This window comes from Phyllopteryx taeniolatus, chromosome 16, assembly GCF_024500385.1.
Source record: "Phyllopteryx taeniolatus isolate TA_2022b chromosome 16, UOR_Ptae_1.2, whole genome shotgun sequence".
Lineage (NCBI taxonomy): Eukaryota > Metazoa > Chordata > Actinopteri > Syngnathiformes > Syngnathidae > Phyllopteryx > Phyllopteryx taeniolatus.
Window position 1 is genome coordinate 5,499,198 of NC_084517.1, and position 22,090 is coordinate 5,521,287.

Sequence of the window (22,090 nt, forward strand, 5' to 3'; positions counted from 1 at the left end):
TGCATGTCTTCCAGTAGAGCTCAGTGCTGCCCGGCATGTCGTGGCACAAAGTGGTACTACACTGAAGGCATGCACCTTTAAATTCACTTACCTGTATCCTGTAAAAAGACCCCCCTCCCCCCCCAAAAAAAGATTGCTTAAAAATCTGCGCTATACCTGAGGTTTTCTGAGTATTAACTACTCTTATATACAATAACTATGTTAACGCAGTATAGAGGACATGTTTGAAAAAAATATAATTGAATGCATCAAAGATGTCATTTTTTTTATTTGTTGGGGTTGCATTACGACTGGTCGTCTAGGGGACAACATAATAGCCGCCGTGATGTCATCACCGCCACGTGACTTTCCCAGGGAGACAACGTGAAACGTCTCATTTCTTTTTTGCGTGCGTGTCTTGACCTCCAGTTGCTCGTCGCTCTTTCCTTTGCCAATGTAACATCATCATCATCATCATCATCATCAACGTCGTCGCCCCGGAGATGGAGCAGACATCAACAGCGTTTCCATGGCAACCGCAGGGCGGACTCGTTTTCTGCCCGGCAACTCGACCATGAAGCTTTTAGAGACACACACCCAAAAAAATAAGTTTTGCTTTTGTTAGTGCAATGCTGCCTTTTAAAAAAAAATATATATATATATATTTTTTTTAACTGTTGAAACAAAGGTAATGACATTTCCCAATGTTTAGTTTTTTTGGACTAATTTGGTCATTTCCAACTTCAGCTTTTTAAACATTATAGTAATATACTGTATACTGCTTATTTACTCGTTGACTCAAACAATTTCGAAAAAGGGGAATTTTCAGTTTTAAAAGTGCTTGTAAGATTTGATAAGCTTTTTTTTTTTTTTTTTTTTTTTTTTTTTAGTTTCGGCGGTGCAACATTCCAACATAGTTGCAGCAAAGTTCCTGAAGCTCAAGGTAAGAGCTTAGTGCTGGGGCGCTGGGGTGTGTTGGTAACCGGAAAGTAATCGTGTAATTAATCGTTAGTAATTAAAAAAAATCATAAAAAAAAAACAAAACACTTGAAATTTTAATAAATAATAAAGAATTAGATTTTAAGAAGTTGAAGTGGAATTTTATGTATCAAAAGTAGTTTTTTTCCCTATTTGACACAATAAAATTCTGATAACCGATTCATTTTAAAAAGATATAATGAATAAAATAACTTCTTTTTGCTCGCTTTACACTTTCAAGAATAACAATATGAATTGCGGGAAGAACATTTGACTGTTTCACAATGCTTTGTCCTCTAGTATTTAACTTTACAACAAAGAAAAATTGGCTGATTGTTTTGGTTTGTTTGTTTGAATGTCATTATCTTTGTCATATTTTAAAATGTGTTCAAGGTGTAACACCAGCTAATTAATCGACTAGGCCCTAATCAAAAAGTACTCGGTAAAGGTGAGTACTCGAGTGAACGATTGTAATGGTACTGGTCTGTAAAAAAGCTCATTAATATGGATATTTTATAATGCATATTGACAAATTATGTTCGTTAAAATGTTTATGCAGTAAAAGTAGCACAAAACTCAGCAAATATAAATTTCACTGTAAGATGAAATGTTTGTAAAATCAAACAAGGCCTTACAGTTAAATTAATATATTGTTAAAAAAAAAGAAAAAAAAAGCAAAGAGTCCAAATAAAGAGGAAAACTTGTTTGGTTGTTGATATGCTTTTAATTTAGAGAAGATAGTAGCACCACAAAGAGAAAACGGCAGTGGGAAGGCCAGGAACTTACAAAACACACACACACACACACACACACACACAGGAAGTGACATCCACGTGACAAACGTGACCACTCATCAAATAATAAAACCTCCGGAGAGCCACTTGAGTGTTTATTCCACATTCTACTAGCGCGCTCAATTGTCTGTGCACTAGTGTGCATTTTGCCCTTACTGCTAAGTACATTCAGCACGCGAGCAGAACTACCACCTTACTAGTGAGGCAAAACTGGGCACGAGTTGCCATAGGCACACTCCTAGTACTACTAGTGAACCACTAGATATTAACTAACTGAATTTTATTTCACTAGTCATATGAGCACACGGTTATCAACTAGTGCAGTTTTGCCTTACTAGGAACATGTAGTGTTCGTACTAGTGTACCTTAGTCGTTCTTCTCGTGTGCTGAGTTGTCCATGTATTAGCACGCTCTTTCTCCTCACTAGTAAGACAATTCAGCACACTAGAACTAGGGAACACTAGAACATGTCACTAATGAGGCAAAACTGCACTTGTTGACAACTGCGCGCTACTACTACTATTAGTGAAGCGATAGATGGTAACTAGACCACTCTACTAACTAGTAGAGTTTTCACCATTAGTAGTACTAGTAGCACAATTGTCAACTCATGCAGTTATGCCTCACTAGTAATATGCACTTCTAGTATGGCAGTTGTCCTATTAGTGTGATGTCATACAGTAGTAAAAGGCAGTAGTAGGCCTTTTTAAGAGTGCAGCACAGTAGTTGACCAGTAAGATTTAATTACGTACTATGATGTTCTACTCGTGCGCTGAAGTGTATTAAGAGTGCACTAGTACATGGAGGATTCAGTGCCCTAGTAGGATGTGGAATAAATACTAAAGTGGTGTTCATAAACACTATCAATCTTTTCAAATGCAGAAAAACACCAGCAAGGGGCGCCAACCCTTCAAATGTAACCCCCACACCCAAGAAAAACTAACGGTCTCCTTTTTTTTTTTTTTTTTTTTTCTTTTCCCCTCAACAAGTCCTCTCAGGAAGTCCCTCTCCCACCAATGGGATTTTTCTCCGTGTGATTGGTCACCGGGCAGTGGAATGGCCATTTAAAAAAAAAAAAAAAAGAAACACAGCTCAGACGAAGGTTAGCGGAACCTGCTGCCAGATGCGCTAGCCAACCTTTCTCAGCATGCGATTGGTCACTGAGATGCGGAATGGCCGATTTGAAATATCCAGACCGACAAAAGCCTCAAGTTCAGCCTTCTTTTTTTTCTCCCCGGCAACAAGCCAAATTGCCACAGGTGAAGGCAGTACTCCATCATGATGTTTTTCCAAGTGTATGATTGGTCGCCTGCCTGTGTAACGGCCATTTCGAAATATCCAGAAAGACAATCGGCTCAGATATTTGTTATTTTGTTCCTGCTTGGAGAGGTTAGCAAAACCTTTGCTAACAAACCAAACCACCAGAGGTGATAGCCTTTCCTGATCATGCGTTTGATTGGTTGCCAGGGCGTGGAATGGCCATTTTGAAAGATCCAGACAAAGAAACACCTTGGAATTCCATTTTCTCTACCCATAGGTTAGCGCAACCTGCTAACAGACGCACTAACCAACTAAACTCCCACTCATCAGTGTTTTTCCTCAGCATGATTGGTCGCCTTGCCCTGGAATGACTGAGTGTATAGAAAAGTTGGTGTTAAAAACAATTGTTCCGTGTACGAAAGCGGTAAACATTTTTTCTTGTTTGAGGCAGTTGCGGGGGCCGTCGGCTCAGTATTGGACGAGGGCGTCGTGGTCGTCGCCGGCGAGCGGAGTGTAGAGGTACTTCCAGATGGCGTAGTAGTGCACGGCGGCCGCCAGCGCCACGAAGACGTGCCAGATGGCGTGAGCGAACGGAATGACGCCGTCGCTCTTGAAGAAAAACACACCCACGCAGTAGAGGGCGCCGCCGCACGCCAGCTCCGGGAAACCCTCCGTCGTGTTCTGCAGCCACAAATGCACAATCATTTTATAAATGCATGCTGCCATCTAGTGGTTATGAAAAAGATGTACACTTTCATTCCAAAATGCCACCGCCACCTAGTGGTTATAAAAAAGGTGTAGCCTACACTTTCATTCCAATATGACAGCGGGTACGTATAACTGCATATATGTACAGTTGTGCTGATAAGTTTACATACCCTGGCAGAATTTGTGAATTATTATTATTATTTTTTTAATATGACCGAACAACAACCATCATTAATTTCTTTATGGTTATGTTTTGTTTAATGATCATGCTTTTCTGAAACGCTTGACCGTTTCATTTGAATCCCATTCAAATCAAATTCAATGTGTTTCGCCTGGCCCTTCATGTTTTCTTGGAAGAATTGTACCCATCTTACAAATTCTGCCTGGGTAATCCAACATATGAGCGCAACTGTGTGTTTTCTCATTTACTAAATAAAAGTAGTCATAGTCATGGTTTTTTTTAAAAAAATGGAGAGGCTGAGGGGCATTATAGGGTTAAAACACCAAACCCTACTTTGAAACCTTAACCCTGGCTCAAAATCCTCACTTGACACCCTGATGCCTGCTTAAAACTCAGACCCAGGCTTGAAACCATACTTGGAAAGCCTAAGTCAGGCCTGAAAGTATAACTTAACTCAACTATGCCATTTAAAACCTTAACCCTGTCTTAAAAGCCTAATTTTAAAACATAGGCTGAAAATTTTAACTTAACACCCCAAACCAACCTTTAAACCCTACTTTCAAACCCTAAGATTGACCTGAAACCCTAATTCTTGTATCTACTCTTAAACCCTAACCCCAGCCTGAAACACTAACTGCTGTTTAACACCTTAAGCCGGTCTTAAAAACCCAACATGAAAAGAAAATTCTGTATGCAACTACGCTTCTATGAATGCCAGCACTGAATATTCCCTTCGCACACACGCGATTTCAGTGTGCATACCAAAAAAGTCACGTGTGACCCCGTCCCCAAAATGGTTTGCTTTTCTCCCATAGACAGCTCTCCGGTCTTTAGGTTTGCTTAACAGCAAATGCAGTTTTCACAGGTGAAACGCAAAGCCCAAAAACAAGCACTGTTATGTTTAAGCAATCAATCTAAAAGGCAACACCTGGCCAACTAGAAACACCCGTCAGTCACGTGCTCCAACACTTTTGCTCACTTGAAAAGTGGGTGACTTCAAAACAAAAGCTGCTCTGTCCTGAGCTGTTTCACACACCTGGATGTAAATAGCATCAAATAAAAGCTGGAATTCTGAACTTTTGTCTCATATTCATATTTTGATCTGAAACCGAACAAAAACAAAGCAATTGACCTTGCCGTTCCAATACTTTTGGAGGGGACTGTATAACCTCCAGGGGTTACACCCCTCAGGGCAGGCCAAGATGGGGCGACACACTCCCGGTTGAGAGATAACGCACACCTGATGGCAAGAATGGAGAGCGGCGTCCACGATCCGGTGAGACGAATGCTGCTCAGCACACAGCACCAATAAAGGAACGCCAGCGGAAGCAAAACAACATCTCGGAGTTCTCACAGAACACAACCCTCAAACAATAAAATATGCCGATGCCGACATCGAGGTAACAGCTAACAAGGTGAACGGTTGGTTGCACTTTTGCACCGATGGTTTCTAGCGCTTATTTTAGTCTTCAAACCAACGTAAGAGCCGATGACAGAAAAAAAAATTAAATAAAAAAGCCTAACATCGAGCTAAAACTTCACCAAAAGGTGAAACTAGCAACTTTACATCGCAACGAAGTGGGACAAAATTCACATAAACGCCTCACAAGATCAACAAAAGCCAAATGATCGTAAAAACGGAAAGCGGTGGTTTCGGAATACAAGATTTGATTGCAGTAGTCTGCTTGTCGTCTGATCCGGGCATTACGTTGTCGTCTGTCTCACGCCGCCGACTTTTTTTTTTTTTTTTTTTTAAATAAATGTATCGGCCGTCAGATATTTATAATAGTACGTCAAAAGACGCGACAAGGCTAAAAATAAACTAGCTTTCGGATTAAAATATTCTGTCCACGATGGCGACGCGGAGTAAATGTCTTATGCGGAGCCGATCAATGATGTCATCGATCGGCTCGGCCAATTATGACAAAGCCGATCAGCCGATCAGCACAAAATGCTAATTATCGTCCGATACCGTTCAGGCCGATAAGCAGGGATGAAGTAGAACCTTCATTCCAGGGTCGTTGCGGAACTGACCATGGAAGTGACGACGGACGCCGGGAGGAAGCCCATAGTCAGGTAGAAGGCCAGCTCCACCACTTTGTACCTGCAACGCAATTGGTAATGCTCACAATGGATTGGCGACGATGACGAATGATTGAAGTCGTTTTGAGGAGAGTGCGCGTCATCTGACTTTTCGTGGTAGTTGAACACGTAGAACGTTCCGCTGGCGGCCATCAGCCACACGAACCAACGCATGTGACACGCCACGGGGCCCAGCTCGCGGAGGTTCAACCTGAACACACGCCACGACGACGACAGCGTGCGGTCAGGAGAGGGAGGGAGAAAGAGGAGGAAGAAGGAGGTGTGTGTGTGTGTGGGGGGGGGGGGGGGGGGCACCTCGTACATACCACGGCGTGTAGGAGGCGGCAATGAAGACGTAGATGACGACTCGGTCGCACATGTGGAAACAGTGCTCCACCTCCCTGCAACACCAGTTCAAAACACAACCCAATTTCAAACCATAGCCCTTGTTTCAAAGCCCAGCTTGCACACTCACCTTGTATGGCCATTGCACCGCAAGAACAAATAAATGGCTCAAGAACATGTCCTAAAAACCCCACTTTCAGACCTTATCCCTGACTTGAAACCCTATTTTGTAACCCTAAAAACTCTTGTTTAAAACACGAATCCTGGCGTCAAACCCAAAACTGAAACCGTAACCCTTGCTTGAAATGTGTGGCGTGCACCCTCACCTCATGTGACTCTTCTTCCAGGTGACAACGTGGAAGACGGTGGAGACGAGGAACAGGGCGCTGAGGCCCAGGCCGTACACCCACGCTGTCACGCACTGCCAGTTGGTGGCCGACAGCCGGTGCAGCAGGGCCATGCCCAACAGGGCGGGCGCGATCAGGAACTATACGTTCACAAAAGACGGACGGACCTTCAGATGTGGCGTTGGACGGCGGTTATAAAAAGTCTACACACCCATGCTCAAATGCCAGGTGTTTGTGATATCCAAAAATTAAACCACAACAAATCACCTCAAAACATTTTTTACCATTAATGTGGCCGATAACATGTACAACACATTTGAGAAAAAAAACAATGTTTCATCTTTTGAAGAGCGGAAGTAAAAATAACTCAAATAATGTGGTAGCATAAGTGCGCACACCCTCTTCTATGAGGGATGTGGTTGTGTTGAGAATGAGCAAAACATCTAACTCGTGTTAAATGGGAGTCAGCACACCTGACACTATTTAAAGTGCCTATGATACACCCCAAATAAAGTTCAGCTGTTCTAATAGGCTTAGCCTCATTTATTTTATTTCACAAAAACCTAATATTTGAATACGGGTGTGTACACTTTTTATATCCATTGTAGGTGTAAAACAGGGCTGTGCAAATTTTTCCACAGAGGACCACAAACACATAGATGGAAAGAGTGTTTGAAATATTTGTTTTTAATTCTCCTTCAAAATGTATGAATGTAAATAGAGTTTGAATAATGTAAAAACTACAAATTTGTATCTATTCATTTCTCTTTAATTTTCTTTATTCAATTTTATTTTAATTTAATGTTCTTAATTTAAATTGTAATGTAATGTTTTTAATTATCACTATTGGGTGGCGACCAGTTCAGGGTGTACCCCGCCTTTCGCCCAGAGTCAGCTAGGATAGGCTCCAGCACGCCCGCGACCCTCGTGAGGAGAAGTGGTTCGGAAAATGAATTAATATTATTATTATTATTATTATTAATTATCATTAAATAGCCATCCATTCATTTTTTTTTTTTTTATTTCTGTAAATTTTAAGAAGAAAAAAAAAAAGATTAAGTAATACATTATTAACCAAGGGCTGCATACAGGATGCGGGAGGCAGGCCTCTTTGGTATTCTTTACCTTTTGTTAAATTTGACAAAATAAATAAAAATGTAATAAATGCGTTTGAAAATGTAAAAAAAAAAATATATATATATATATACATATACTTTTTCAATTTAAAAATACATTCAAATTCAAATCAAATAAAAAAAAAAAATGATTACCTTTAATTTTATTTATTTATTTATTTATTTTACTACAACATGGACTAATAAAAGAAATGACCTGGCCCAGACTGGACACAAACATCGGCGGACGGACGGACAGGCGGCGACTCACTGCATGCGTGTAGCAGTTAGCGGCGTGCTCGTAGCAGGTGGGCTGGTAGCGACAGTTAGCGGAGGGCCGTCTGTTCATAAATCTGAACATCAAAAAACATTCAAAAAAAAAAAGCGTCATTCAAAATATAGTCAGCAGTGTTGTATCAAGCCAAATAAAACTACACAGGTGTCAACTCATTTTCTACAGTAAAGCCGAACAGTGGAACCTCGATAAAACAGGTATCGGATAAAACCGAAAAAAACTTTAAACGACTCACATTTGAACACAAAAGTCAGCAATACATGTAGACAGACAATATAACAATACTCACAGCCATATCGTCTTTATCCTCTGTGTAGAACAACCAATACTAGTGCAGCTTACTGAGTAGTTGTGACTGTCTCCATGCATATCCATATGTCTTTATTATAGTGCCACCTAGTGACCAAGGCACATTTGAAGGAGCGGCACAATGGCTACTGAATTAAAGCATGACATCATGACGCATAAACTGTTTAATTCTTTTATTCTATTTTTCTCTGTTATTCTTTTATTCATTCTATTTAATAATGTCATTACTGTATGTTTTTATAAAACAATACTGTAGAGCGCTATTTTTATTCTACAAAACGTTCAAAATCTTCTGTTAAGGGGTTTGGAATGGATTAATGGCATTTCCATTCATTTCAATGGTGAAAGATCATTTGAGATACAAGATTTGAGTTACGAGCGTGGTCGCAAAACAAACCAGTAAGTCAAGGTAGCACTGTAAATTGCTACTCTATGTATGAATAAATAGTCTATATAATCACTTTCTAATACATATACTGTATACACTATAGAACAAAGTGGTAAGACTAGTGAGCAGCTTTGTATGACACAAAACAACTGCATGTGTCGATCGGTAGTCACAAATAAATCATAAACGTATCATTACAGTGCGATGTACAGTGTAGGTGTACCTAATGAACTAACCAACGTTTTTATATGTGATTTATATCAGCCATGTATAGAAATAAGTAATGGAGGCAGGCAGCCTTGAACCTCGACACACTCAGTAATCTCAGTGACGTGTTTGTGCAAAGTACCTTTTTACAATCTGTGAGTGAGTGCGTGTGTGTGTGTGTGAACCTTCACCACACGTTTCAAAGAAATCATATTTAAAAACTTCAGACCAAAATAGCTGACTTTGTGTGTCATTTCAGGCATGGCTTCTTGAGGCTTTGTTGTCTATGGACCAAATATCAGGTCACCGAGTCAAAGTGTCTCCAGGGGCTGAATTTTCAGTGAATTGGAAGGTTGCTAAGTCAAACTGGTTTCAGGGGCTCAATTTTTTAAGAATTATAAGGACCCCTGGAAGATGCAAAAATTGACCTTGAAACGTCTGCTTCAAACAAAAATGGCAGGCTTCCGGTGTTTTTTCAAGCATGGCTTTTCGTGACTTTTTCGCTCATGACAGACTTGCCTTCCAAATTTCAGATTGGAAGTCAAATTGGCTTCAGGCGCTGAATTTAAAAAAAATGTAAGCACCTGTGCAAAAAGCCAAATTGACCCCGAATTTACAAATTCAAGTCAAAACTGCAGACGGCATGACTTAAGGAGACTTTATTGTGCTGCATCTCGTGAAAAACGTTTTCCCAAATTTCATGTTGCTCAGTCAAACCAGCTTGTTAATTGAGCGAAAATCTTAACTAACTAATCATAACTGAAGCCCCTGCTAAAAAGGATTAGATGCACATGATGGTGGCAAAGCACTACTTTAGTCTGAATGAAACTCTTCAACTCACTTTCTTGGTATACATCAAATGATAGAATTTCCTGTTGCCTTCACGGAATCATCCAGTCGACGTTTGATGACGTCACCCACGAGTTAGCGTTGGCATTTAATTTGGATGACAGTATACTTTTGACAATCTGATAAATGTTCATTTATCGCACTCACCTGTGGAAGCTGATCACCCTCTTCATGTCAGCGTCTAGCGGTCCTTAGCAGCACAAAAAAATATATGAATTAAGTTTATAAAAATGAGGTAGGAAACAATGTTTCTGTACTGTCCAAACGAAGCAACAACACTTCATTAGCATTAGCTCGCAGGCTACACGCTACCTAGCCGCTAACTGTCACTGCAGCATCAGGGCATCATTTTCGTCTTTTCCGCCATAACATCCTGCATCGAGTGTACTGTTCACTGGCCGCTAAGCCTCTGAGGTAGAAAGATCCATGAGAAGCGGGGCAGAGGAGGGCAAAGATGCCCAGCGAGGGAGCGAAGGAGGCCGGCCAGGCCGCTCCTAGAAACTGACCACGCCCGCCCAGACAGCCTCCTGCCTTAATGCGCATGCGCAAAGTGACATGCTGACAGCAGGTTGAGCCAATCAACAGCCAGAAAACCTAGCCAATGCAAATTATGAATGTAGTAACGATAGATAGATAGATAGATAGATAGATAGATAGATAGATAGATAGATAGATAGATAGATAGATAGATAGATAGATAGATAGATAGATAGATAGATAGATAGATAGATAGATAGATAGATAGATAGATAGATAGATTTAAATTTAAATCCCTTTACAGTCATTTAAAGTTGACTTTAAATGTTGTCGTGATGACTTTAAATCTCATCTCATCCTGTTTTTTTCTCTCACCAGCTAATTTAATATTACATCCCAGTTAGCCCAAAAACGTTCCTGTCGATATGCGATTGATTGATAATGTCTGGGTTGTGAACGTTAAAGGTGACAGCATATTTAATTGTATCTGCGTTAATAGGAATAGTGATTGTTGCTTGTAACTGATGTCATTCCCAGATGGCGCAATAACAATTATTATGCAAGCGCACTTGATAAGTGAAATAAGAGTGTTTATGTAAGCGTAATCCTCTGATTTTTGGCCAATGGAACCCGTTCCCTCACCAACTTATCCTTCTCAACTGAGAAATAAATAAATAAAGATGAAAACAACGCATTAATAGCCTTTTGGATTATTATTATTATTCTTATTCTTATCTGCGATTGGCTGGCGACCAGTTCAGGGTGTACCCTGCCTTTCGCCCGAAGATAGCTGGGATAGGCTCCAGCACGCCCGCGAGATGGATGGATGGATATTATTATGATAGTCTTCCATTTGTTGACGCTTGCGGTGTTTTTTTTTTTTAACTTGAAGAAGCACTCTCGGGATTACGTAAGCGATCTGACCAGATTTAACCACATGTTGGAGCCTAATCCCTGAATGGCAGCCAATCAGGAAGTAGATTTGGATTTGGAAAGACCACAGCTGAAGACAACAACGTCATCAGAAAATAGACAGTGACGCGCTTGTGTCAAAACAGAGGGATTTGTAACACCTCCCGCTGCCATTTCCCAATTAAGTAGCAAAAGTGTCAAAAGATCAAAAGGAGCGGGACAATTAATGCCATAAAAAACGATGTCAAATTCTGCCTGGATTCCTTAAAAGCACAGAGAATAACATCAAATTTGAATGTGAATGAAGTTATCAAAACTGTTGACGCTGACTCCTAAGCACAGCATAATTGGACAGAAAAATGAATTATGTCAAAACATACATGTGTGACCCTTGAATAATTTATGGCACTCCCATGACAATGCCAAAACAGATTGATTTATGACCCTCAAAGAGGAAACGTGTGGACTCCAAATGGTAGACTGGTTAGCACCGGCCTCACAGTTCTGAGGACCCGGGTTCAAATGCACTTTGGCCTGTGCGGAGTTTGCATGTGCTCCCTGTGCCTGCGTGGGTTTTCTCCGGGTACTCCAAGAGAGTGGAGTATAATGGACATATGTACAGTCGTAAATTTGTGATTTAGGACAAACCCAAGACTAATTGATTTATGATCCTAAAGATCACATGTACCTGGTGTAAGCATTGATTGATTTATGACCCTTAGAGAACGGACACCCGTCGAGGAATTGAATGTTTTCCCATCGTGAGTGTTTTTATGCCCTTCATCGGGGGGGTCAAAGACCTGACCAGAGCAGTGTCCAAGGAGAACGTTACGTCCTTCTCAATTAAAGCGAGTTTATCTCCAGCGGCTTTTATTGGCCACCTGGGCAACATTTCTCCGAAATGTTGTCGCTCACCTTAATCCCGAGGCTGAGAGATTGCGTCAAAACAAGCGTGCACTTTATCACTTGTGACATCTGACGTCGGAGCAGACTGCCGGCTTTGGCTCGGGGATCTTCGAGCGGGATTTCACGTGCGTGCGCGACACATGTCGCTCGACCTCGTCGAGTTCCGACGTAAAGCAAAAAAAAAGGGAATGTGAGGAAAGTTACGGGAAGGAGTTCGGGAGCGCCCGCGTCCGCTCAAACCATGGTGCTCTTCTTCTCCCGGAATTCAGCATGCGAGGGCTCGTGGTAGGTGGCGACCATGTTGGCGGCATCCCAGCGCGCCACGGGAGCCGGGGAGCTCTGCATAACCACCAGGCGGATGGGCGACTGGGTGGGCTGCGGGTCGGGCGCGTACTCCTTGGTGGGGTCCTTCCCGCGGCAGTCGTACATGATACACGAGATGAGGAAGACGAGGAGCAGGATGACGTAGCTGGCGATCAGGATGCACAAGTTGAGGGTGACCGGGTCGATCTCCTGGTAGTTTTCCAGAAAGCCCATGACTCCCGCCGCATGCTGCTTCACCCGCCGCGGCCGTTAGGAAGCTCAAGCGCGCGAGACGGCGCCCGGGCCACAAGCCGTGGCGTTCGCCCGTCCTGCCGCCTCCATGTTCTTCGTAGCTTAACGTTGCTAAGTTTAGTGACGCAAAGACGTTGATGGGCGCCGCTCCTCCAAACGCCCGATCGGTGTCTCACTTTAATAAGTTCAGCTGCCACTCCGTGACAGATTCTCGCTTACATCATCCCCTCGCCTGCATTTGTGAGTGTGTGTGTGTGTGTGTGTGCTTGGCGTTATCTTAATCTCGATTGTGAGCAGGGATTGGCGGCAGCGGCCATCTGGCGAAATTCCACGTCAGGGCAGGGAGGGCAGGACGCTGGAAAGGAGCTAAGGTTATCATGCTAGCAGGTAAAGAAAGCCTTTTGAGTATTTATGCAATATACTGCATAACCACCTTAAGGTCCATGCACTAGTACACTCTTTGTCCTAACTAGTAACAATTGAGTGTACTAGAATGAGGGCGCACTAATGAGGAACACTAGCACTAATAGCACTACAAGTGAAGCGTTTTGCCAAAGTTGTACATGGACCTTCAACTGGATGTCAAGGGAATACAGTAAATGCTCAAACTACTTTTTTTCCCTCCATGATCAAGTACTGATGTCGACTTTTGCCAAATAAAAATGAAAAATAAAATCAAAAATTCTATTTGGATAAACACATTAGTTGGAGGGATTAAAGGCGGCTGTCACTCATCGTGTTTTTGGATGAAGCCTTCAAACATTCATTGCGATAATCCGCTCATGCACAAGCCACCAAATATGTTTATGAGCGCCAAGGTAGAGACAAATTGTGCGATTAACACGAACAACAACTTTTTTTTTCCTGCCAGGAAGTAAGGAAGCAGGAAGTACTTGAAAATGTGACGTCCTGCCGATTTTGGTGCCAAATTGGAAAGGCCTGTTGAATGTTTTAAGGAGGTAATTGCGGCTAGTGGGCTGCAGGGGGCAGCATTGAGCAGCAACTCGTGCATTTCCTGCAGTGCAGCTCCGCCCTCCTGGACTTAGCCTCCTCCCTTTTGCCTTCCTCCTCCTCCTCCTCCTCCTCCCACTCTTCCTCATCTTTTCTCCTGTACCTCTTCCTCTCGTTTCTCATCCTTGTCTCCTCCTCCTCCTCCTCCTCCAGAGCGCTGTTTTCCATCGCTCCTCCCGGGCGGAGTTGGTTTCGTTGTGCGAGTGTTTGTCTATCTCGCGCGTCCATCTGCCGTGGCCGTGCTTTCACCCGCCGGGGAAGAGGATGTGGATGTGGAGCAGCTTTGTTGTTCCTTCTAGGAAAAGCGGTCCCCATTACGCACGACATGACAAACATGACCGACGTCTTATTCAACCAGACGACAATATTCGTCTTTAACGCGAGAGGGCAGCAGAGTAAACAGCAACGATATTGCTGGCATTGTGTACCTCTCGTTACCCGTTGTGCAGTAACAGCGGGAAAAGTGTGGGTGTTAAACCCTTTCACAGGAAAATGTGTGGGTGTTGAAACCTTTTACCGGAAAATGCGCGGGTGTTGGAATACAGCTCTGCCCCGCAGTTGTGACGAAAAGGGTGGATGTTGAAAGCTGTCGTCGGGAAAAGTGGGTGTTTGAATCACCCACATCTCCTGTGAGTGTGGCAGAAAGTCTGGGAGTTGAACCCTTTCACCAGGAAAAGTGTTGAGTGTTGAATCATCCACATTCCTCGCAAGTGTGATAAAAAGTGTGGCTGCTGAAACACCTTTATCCCCCGCAAGTGCAACAAAAAGTGTGGGTATTGAATCTTTTCAGCAGGTACAATGTGGGTGTTGAAACATTTTACCAGGAAAAGTGTGGGTGTTGAAATCTTGCCCTGGGAAATGTCTAGGTGTTGAATCACATCATACCCTGCAGGTGTGCCGAAAAGTGGGAGTATTGAAACATTTCATCATCAAAAATGTGGGTGTGTCAACATTTTCCATGGGTGCAACAAAAAGTGCAAATGTTGAAGCCTTTCATCAGATAAAGTGTGGGTTTTGAAACCTTTTAGCAGGAAAAGCGTGGGAGTTGAATGAACCACATCCCTTGTGGTTGTGATGGATGCTGTCGGTGTTCAAACTTTCCATCAAGAAAATTGTGGGTGTTGAAACCTTTCACCGGGAAATGTCTGGGTGTTAAAACATGTCATCTGCCGCAGGTGTGATGAGAAGTGTAGATGTTGAAGCCCTTCCTGAACTAAACTGGGGGTGTTGAAACATTTCGTGAGGAGAAATGTGGATATTGAATCACCCGCAACTCCGTGACTGCGACGAAAAGTGTGGGTGATGACACGTTGCATTGGGAAAATTGTGGCTATCGAATAACCCGCATCTCTATGTTTGCAACGAAAAGTGTGGGTGTTGAACATTTCATCGGGAAAGGCGTGGGAGTTGAGACACCCTCCTCTCCCATGGGTGAGACAAAAAAATTGGGTGTTGAAACTTTTCGCCAACGTGCGGATGCTTCAACACACCTGGTTTTATGCGTGAAACCAGCCGGGGCACACACACAATACCCACGTTTTCAATACCCACGTTTCTTGTGGCACCCACACATAACCCGGTAAAAGGCTTCAAATCCCACTTGTTTTGTCACGCCCGGAGGGATGTGAGTGTTTTAACACCCGCACTTTCACCAGGGAAATGTTTCCACAAACACATTATTCGCTGCCCCCAAAATGAAAGGATTCAATACCCACATTTTTGTCACACCTGCAACTGAGTGTGGGTGTTTCGACACCCTCGCGTTTGCTGCTGAACGGCTTCAATACCCACATTTTTGTCACACCTGCAATGCATCTGGGTATTTCAACAATCACTTGATCTTTTTTTGTCACACCCACGCTTTTCCCATTTCAACACCCATTTTTCTTACACCCACACTTTTCTCAATCCAAGGTTTCAACACCAAAATTTTTTTTAAATCACCCCCATTTTTATAATGCACCCACAGGGATCTGGGTGTTTCAACTCCCACACTTTTCCCGTGAAAGGAACTTTCTTTTTGTCACACCCACATTGAATGAATGTTTTTCAACACCACCACTTTTCTCAAAATCAACGTTTTTTGCTGCATCCACATTGGATGTGAACGTCCTACCACACACACTTTTCCCAATGAAAGACTTTTTTGGTCACACTCGCGGAGATGCGACGGGTGTTTCCACACTCACATTGGACGAGGGTGTCTCGAACACCCACACGGAAGCACTCATAATATTAAAAGCAAAAAAAAGTGGTGGGTGAGTGTTCACTTATTGCGGCAATTTGTATTGCGTGTGATGATCTGGTGTCCCTAATGATGTGTCCAACTAGCGGTGCGTTACGAGTGACGTGGCAAACGTGGCTGACGCTCCGATTGGTCCCAGGAGCTTTTCCTTCCTGCCGGCCCCGAATGTTTGCGTTTGAGCGTCTGTCCTCATCCGTCCTCGCCCATCTTCATCGCTTCCTCTCGCCAAGGATGCGTCACTCCGCCGACGCCTTCTCATTCCGTTGTTTATGTGTATTAGTATTAGTATTGACTCACGTAGGTGAAAAACGTCGCGAATGTGGCCAGAGAGGAATAAGAGTCAAATCGTCGGTGTTCCTTATGACGATGTGTGCAGTGAACCGCTTAACTACGACGATTCCGAGGGTTCAATGTCCGCCGTTCACATATCTATGAATGAAATATGTCTGATGCGAACGATCGGCCCAATATTTTGGATTTTATGGACGTTAAGCCATTTCCCATAGGCACTATACAGGAAAAGGCTTAACGTCGCTTAATGTCAGAAAATGGTCGTCAATCATCACCCAAATGTATGTGGGCATCTTTAATCATGCCCACTCCAACCCTTGAAAACGATTGGCCTAATCACCTTTTCCACACCGGCAACTGTGGCCAGGGCATGACACTAACTTCTTTTTTTTGTTTTTACTTCACTTCACTTCTAGTGCGAGGGCGATAGAGTGTTAAAGTTCGGGTTTCAGGTAAGGATTCAGATTAGCGGGTTAGTGGATAAAGTTAAACAGTTAGGGTTAGAGTAAAGGTTGGGGTTAGTGGGTTCAGGGGTTAAGATTAGAGAGATGTTCGGTTGGAGGGTTTGGGTATTGGGTTAGGGTGTGGCTGTAGGATTAGGTTGACTGTTTGGGTTTAGGTTTGATGGTTGGGTTTCGGATTAGGGTTAGGAATTTGAGTTCGGATATACAGATTAGGATTGATAGTTTTGGTTGAGTTATATGATTAGGGTTGAGGGTACTTCAATGTTTTGGGAGGTAGGGTTAAAGTTGAGGGTTAGTTCGAATTCAAACATTTGAAAGCATTTTTCCATTATAGGTTGGGCAACATCATCATCTGCACTTTAAAAATGCAGAGAAAAATGACATTTTCATCCCCAAAAATTGTCGGCATACGCAATGACCTTTGCCCGTGCGCTAAGATAATAAACTGGGGGGCGCGCGGGGGAGTTAAGAGGGTGGAGGGTGCAAGACAGCGGAAGGTGTAAACAAACCGAGCGGCCCTCCTGTAAGTCTTCTTACAACATCACGCCTTGTGTAACAAGTTCACTTTTCACTTCTAAACATACAAGCCACATTTATCTTTTCAGCCACCCCGCCCACCCCTGCCACCCTCTCACTTTGGGGGTGGGGGTTCACAGCAGGGGGTGGTAGTTGATGAGCCCGGCTCGGAATTCTTTGGCATACATCGGCATCAAACATTCCTGCACGGGCAGTCGCGATGACGTACGACGCACAATGGCCAGGCATCGCTTTTACGACTCCCCGCTGGTCTGCGGTCGCCGCCGGTCAGCGAACGCCTTACTCAAAGACACACACTCACACACTTACAAATACACACCAAACACATGCTGCATGCTCACGTTAGCTTCCATCGGAGCGCACATTGAGTTCAGTGTAGTGCTGGCAGCCTCTGTCGTAGTCGTAGTGTCATTGACGTCCATATGATTAAGTCGCAAACAGACAGGTGTGTCGTTGAAGCCACTAGAATTAAGGCACAAAAGAACGTGCTTCGATGTCGCTCAGAAAAGTAGCAAGCAAGACAATTGTGTCTTGGATGTCCATATGACTATGTAGCAAATAGACAACTGTGTGAGTTGCAAACAGACAATTGCGGCTTTGTCACTTGATCCACTAGCAAACAATTATCTTGAATGCCTCTCTTATAAAAGTAGCAAATGGACAATTGTATCTTTGACGTCCATATGATTGAGGAGCACGTAGACAGGTGTGCCTTTGAAATCTTTAGGACTACGCAAAGACCCAAACCTGTAATTGTGTAAGTCGCAAACAGGCAGTGTCTTTGATGTCACTATGATTCAAACTCATTCGCTGCCAGCCTTCCCAGATATTTGACTTCTAAAGCCGTCAATGGCAGGGAATGTGTTACGGAGTAAGCAATTGTGTCTGTAATGCCCCTCTGATGAAGTAGCAAACAGACCATTGTGTCTTTGATATCACTATGATGTATTGTGTCTTTATTATTGCTACGATTAAGCCCGAAATGGACAGATGTGACTTTAATGTCCCGACGATCGACATCCACAATTGAACGTCCCCTTTGTCCCCGTGCAGCGTTTGTTTGGAATGACACCACCTTTCCGTTTGTTTTCGTTGGCTTCGGAGCGAGTGTCGTTGTTTGAATTTCAACATCAAAGATGAAACACGATCCAGGCTTTTTGTTTTTTTCCCCGTGAAGTGGACTTCAAAGCATCAAGAGTGTTTCACGTTTCATCACGCTAATAGAATTAACCGTTGCGAACATGTTAGCCTCGGCGGCTCGTGCGTCATTCGAGTGACGCGGGAGGCCGCTCGCCAGGCCAACATGTGGTCCTGCACGTGGATTTCATCACTCCAGAACTGACGTGCTGGGAACAAAAGAGGTTTAGGTCCGCTTCGTGCAAGATGTTCTTGTCCAAACGACGTTCAGATGTTTGTACGAACATGATTAACTAGCGAACAGACTAACCGTGTCTATGACGTCCCTATAATTAGGTGACCAAAAGACATCGTGTCTTTGATGTCGTAACGATCGGGTAAAAAACAAAAAAAAAAAAAAAAAACGGAAGATTGTGTCTTAGGTAACCCGGTGACCCAGTTTTGTCTTTGCTGTCACTACAATTAAGTTGCAGACAATTGTGTGTCGCTGATTGAATGAAAAAAGTCCATTTCTGTCTGTGATATCCCTATGATTATTAGGAGACACAAACACAAAATGGACTTTGATGTGCCAATTGATAATTATGTTTTTTGTTGTCGCTATGATGAAGTCCTTAACAGAAAATGGTGGGTTTTTTTTTCCCCCCACTTTGAATAAGCCGCAGATAGTCGTGTCGTTGATGTCCCTTGTATGAGGTAACAAAACAGGCAACTTTGTCCGTGAAAAAAGTAGTAAACAGATAATAGTCTCTTTATTGTTGCTATGGTTACTATGTTTTTTGTTGCTATGAATAGTTCCAAACAGACAGTTGTATCTTTGCTGCTCATTGAAATAGGTAGCAAACAGACAACGTTGTCTTTGATGACCCTGTGATGGAGTAAAAAAACGGACACTGGTTTTTGGTTTTTACCACTGGGCCAATCAGTGAAGTTTGTACCTGCTCAGAGGTAAAGTCAAATGAAAATTGCGTCGTCTGGGTAGAACTCAAGCGAGCAGGATTGGGAGGTCTGGAAGACCTTTCTGTCAACGATGTGTCAGTATGAGGGCCAAGTGGGCCGGGACCACCTCAGGGAGCGAGCGCGGCCAACACTTGCAACGCTTGGCAGAACATCAGAGAGTCCCGGCCAGGGCGGAGGACGATTTTCAATTGCAGAGTCCAGGAGGGAAAAGATCTCTCTTCTCGGAGTTCTCATCAGCGCTCGTGCATCGCAATTCCAGGAGGTGCTCCGAAATACGAAATATGAGTTCTGACTTAGCAGAAAGGTCCAGGAGAAATGTTTTCTTTTTTTTTTTGTTCTTTAAATGATCTTTAATGGGTCCGGATTCTAGGCGAGGACAGGAAGTGGCTGCCGAGCGTGACACACGCCCAAGCACGCACACACACATACAGTTGGCTCACCTTCACGCACGCCACCGACGTGACTTCCTTCCAGTGGGCGTGGGCGTCTCCTGTGAAGGTTTTGGTCGGCGTCAAGGAGATCCGCTCCCTTCAAACATCCTGCAGAGTCGCCGCCACCGTTGACACACATCACAACAGATCGGAGCTATCATCCAGACACTAAACGCACCATTGGAAGCCCGAGTGGCTGTTTTAGCAGGGTAGGGGATGTCAACGAAGAAATCTGATTGGACATTGAGGAAGTGCAGTGAATCCCCGTCTACCGCGGGGACTATGTTCTCGAGACTACTTATAAAACATTTGATATAGTTTTACCTCTTCCACATGCTTTGAACACATTTAAACAAAACAAGTGAGACTTTGAGACGTATTGCTTGTTCTCACTGACTCGCACAGCTCTCCAAAAGAGGCACAGCGTGCTTGCTTCAAGCTGTTTACGTCACTCCCGGTTGCGGTTTACTGTAAAACTCACACATAAAAGAAAAGAGAATTCAATTTTGTACATTCGGACAACAAAATGTTCAAGCAAACCAAATCATTTTGCCTAACGTGCAAATATATAATGCAAAGCGTCGAAGATGGGCTAACGGAAGTTAGCATCAATGTTAAAGTCATTGTAAATCTACTTTAACATAGACGGTGCAGCAACACAGAAGAAGAGCATCCAACAATGCTCACGGGCATACGCCGGTACCTTGAGATATGTCTTTAACTGGTTCTGTGATTACGCTTGTATCTCAAAACGCCTGTCTCTCAAATCATCGTTTCCAATTGAGATGAATGGAAATGCAATAAATCCGTTCTCGCCGACCCGAACAACATCCAAATTCATTTCTGTGTTTCATTCAGCGGGAAAAATTGCCCTTAATCGTATTGCAGTGTATAAAAACACACAGTTGGACAGTACAGTAGTCACTGATGGTGGCCGGATGTTGTGACGTTTGCCGGCCCCATATCTCCATGTCTAGAGACAAAAAAATGGCACTCATATCTCAAGGCACCAACTGTATTCTCTCTTCTCTGTGGGAGCGACTATTACCGCATCTTATTTGAGCACCTTCTCTGCCTCTTTTTCGTCTCTGCTCAGTGGCGCCTGGCATGTTGTGGCACAGAGTGGTACTACACTTGAAATGTAGACTTTCCTGTACACTGGAAAAACCCGCAAAACCCAATCACGCTCAAATTTGATTTGAAATGACGGATATTTCGGCTCTTAATTTTGCAGGATTTGTGTGAAAAAGGCTTTTGTGTGTGTGTCTGTGTGTGTGTGTGTTGTGTTGTCATGCCCCCTTTGACGCAAGCCAGGCGTTGAGTTGTAGTGTCGAGTGTCACGCGGATGCATAGCAACGCAAAGGCTGTCTATAAATAAACTTCCACGGACCGGCTATTTCCAACCGGGCTGGCCGGCCGGCGAGCGCAGTAATGCGGGAGACTTGGACTTTCTTTTGCCTCCACGCACAATTTGTGTCTTTAATTGAGGAGAGGCCTTCATGAATTATCACCATATTCAAATTCAAGGGCACTGTTACCCAAAATGTTGTTTATTAAAAAATAAAAATCAAACTGGTAATGTACAGCATATTTTCAGCAGGGCTTTAAATCGTCGGGAACCTAGTACAGGAGAGAAAGGGAATCTCAGATTGAGGAGGAGCTGTGTGGTTTTCGTCCTGGCTGAGGAACAGTGGACCAGCGGACCAGCTCTTCACCCTCGGCAGGGTCATCGAGGGTGCATGGGAGTTTGCCCAACCAGTCTACATTTGTTTTGTGGACTTGGAGAAGCAGTTTGACCGTGTCCCTCGGGGAATCCTCTTGGACTCCGACGAGGCTGACCTTTGTCACCGATTCTGTTCGGAACTTTTATGGACAGAATTTCTCGGTGCAGCCGAGGCCTAGAGGGGGTCCGGTTTGGTGGCCTCAGTATTGCATCTCTGCTTTTTTGCAGATGATGTGGTTCTGTTGGCTTCATCAGGCCGTGAGCTCCAACTCTCACTGGAGCGGTTCGCAGCCGAGTGTGAAGAATCAGAACCGCTAAATCTGAGACCATGGTCCTTAGTCGGAAAAGGGTGGCGGCCCCTCTGCGGGTCGGGGGTGAGATCCTTCCCCAAGTGGAGGCGTTCAAGTATCTCGGGGTCTTGTTCACGACCGAGGGAAGAACGGAACGCGAGATCGACAGGCGGATCGGTGCGGCGTCTGCAGTGATGCCGAAAGGCCAAGCTCTCGATTTACCGGTCGATCGACGTTCCTACCTTCACCTACCCGCAGCTCGTGACCCGAAAGAACAAGATCTCGGGATCTTGTTCTACAAGCGGCCCAAATGA

At 43.7% G+C, this 22,090-nt stretch overlaps 2 protein-coding genes across 7 annotated transcripts; both read right to left on the minus strand.

Moving 5' to 3' along the window:
- Positions 1-1,658: 1,658 nt before the first annotated feature.
- mmd (monocyte to macrophage differentiation-associated) lies at positions 1,659-12,282 on the minus strand. 6 transcript variants are annotated; one of them, XM_061748278.1, is made up of 8 exons: positions 10,150-10,155; positions 9,985-10,027; positions 8,061-8,142; positions 6,654-6,814; positions 6,309-6,383; positions 6,092-6,193; positions 5,935-6,004; positions 1,659-3,692 (listed from the first exon to the last, which is right to left on the minus strand). In XM_061748278.1, exons 2-8 carry the CDS (start codon positions 10,008-10,010, stop codon positions 3,480-3,482), a joined length of 729 nt encoding a protein of 242 aa, XP_061604262.1. In that variant the 5' UTR covers positions 10,011-10,027; positions 10,150-10,155; the 3' UTR covers positions 1,659-3,479. The 6 variants fall into 6 exon arrangements, with proteins under 6 accessions (XP_061604262.1, XP_061604257.1, XP_061604260.1 ...); XM_061748273.1 differs by lacking the exon at positions 10,150-10,155 and adding an exon at positions 12,142-12,282 and having other exon boundaries at positions 5,935-6,193; XM_061748276.1 differs by lacking the exons at positions 9,985-10,027; positions 10,150-10,155 and adding an exon at positions 12,142-12,281.
- Positions 12,283-12,361: 79 nt separating this feature from the next.
- LOC133465445 (small integral membrane protein 36-like) lies at positions 12,362-12,954 on the minus strand. Its single transcript, XM_061748279.1, has one exon. It carries the CDS (start codon positions 12,667-12,669, stop codon positions 12,367-12,369), a length of 303 nt encoding a protein of 100 aa, XP_061604263.1. The 5' UTR covers positions 12,670-12,954; the 3' UTR covers positions 12,362-12,366.
- Between the last annotated feature and the right edge of the window lie 9,136 nt (positions 12,955-22,090).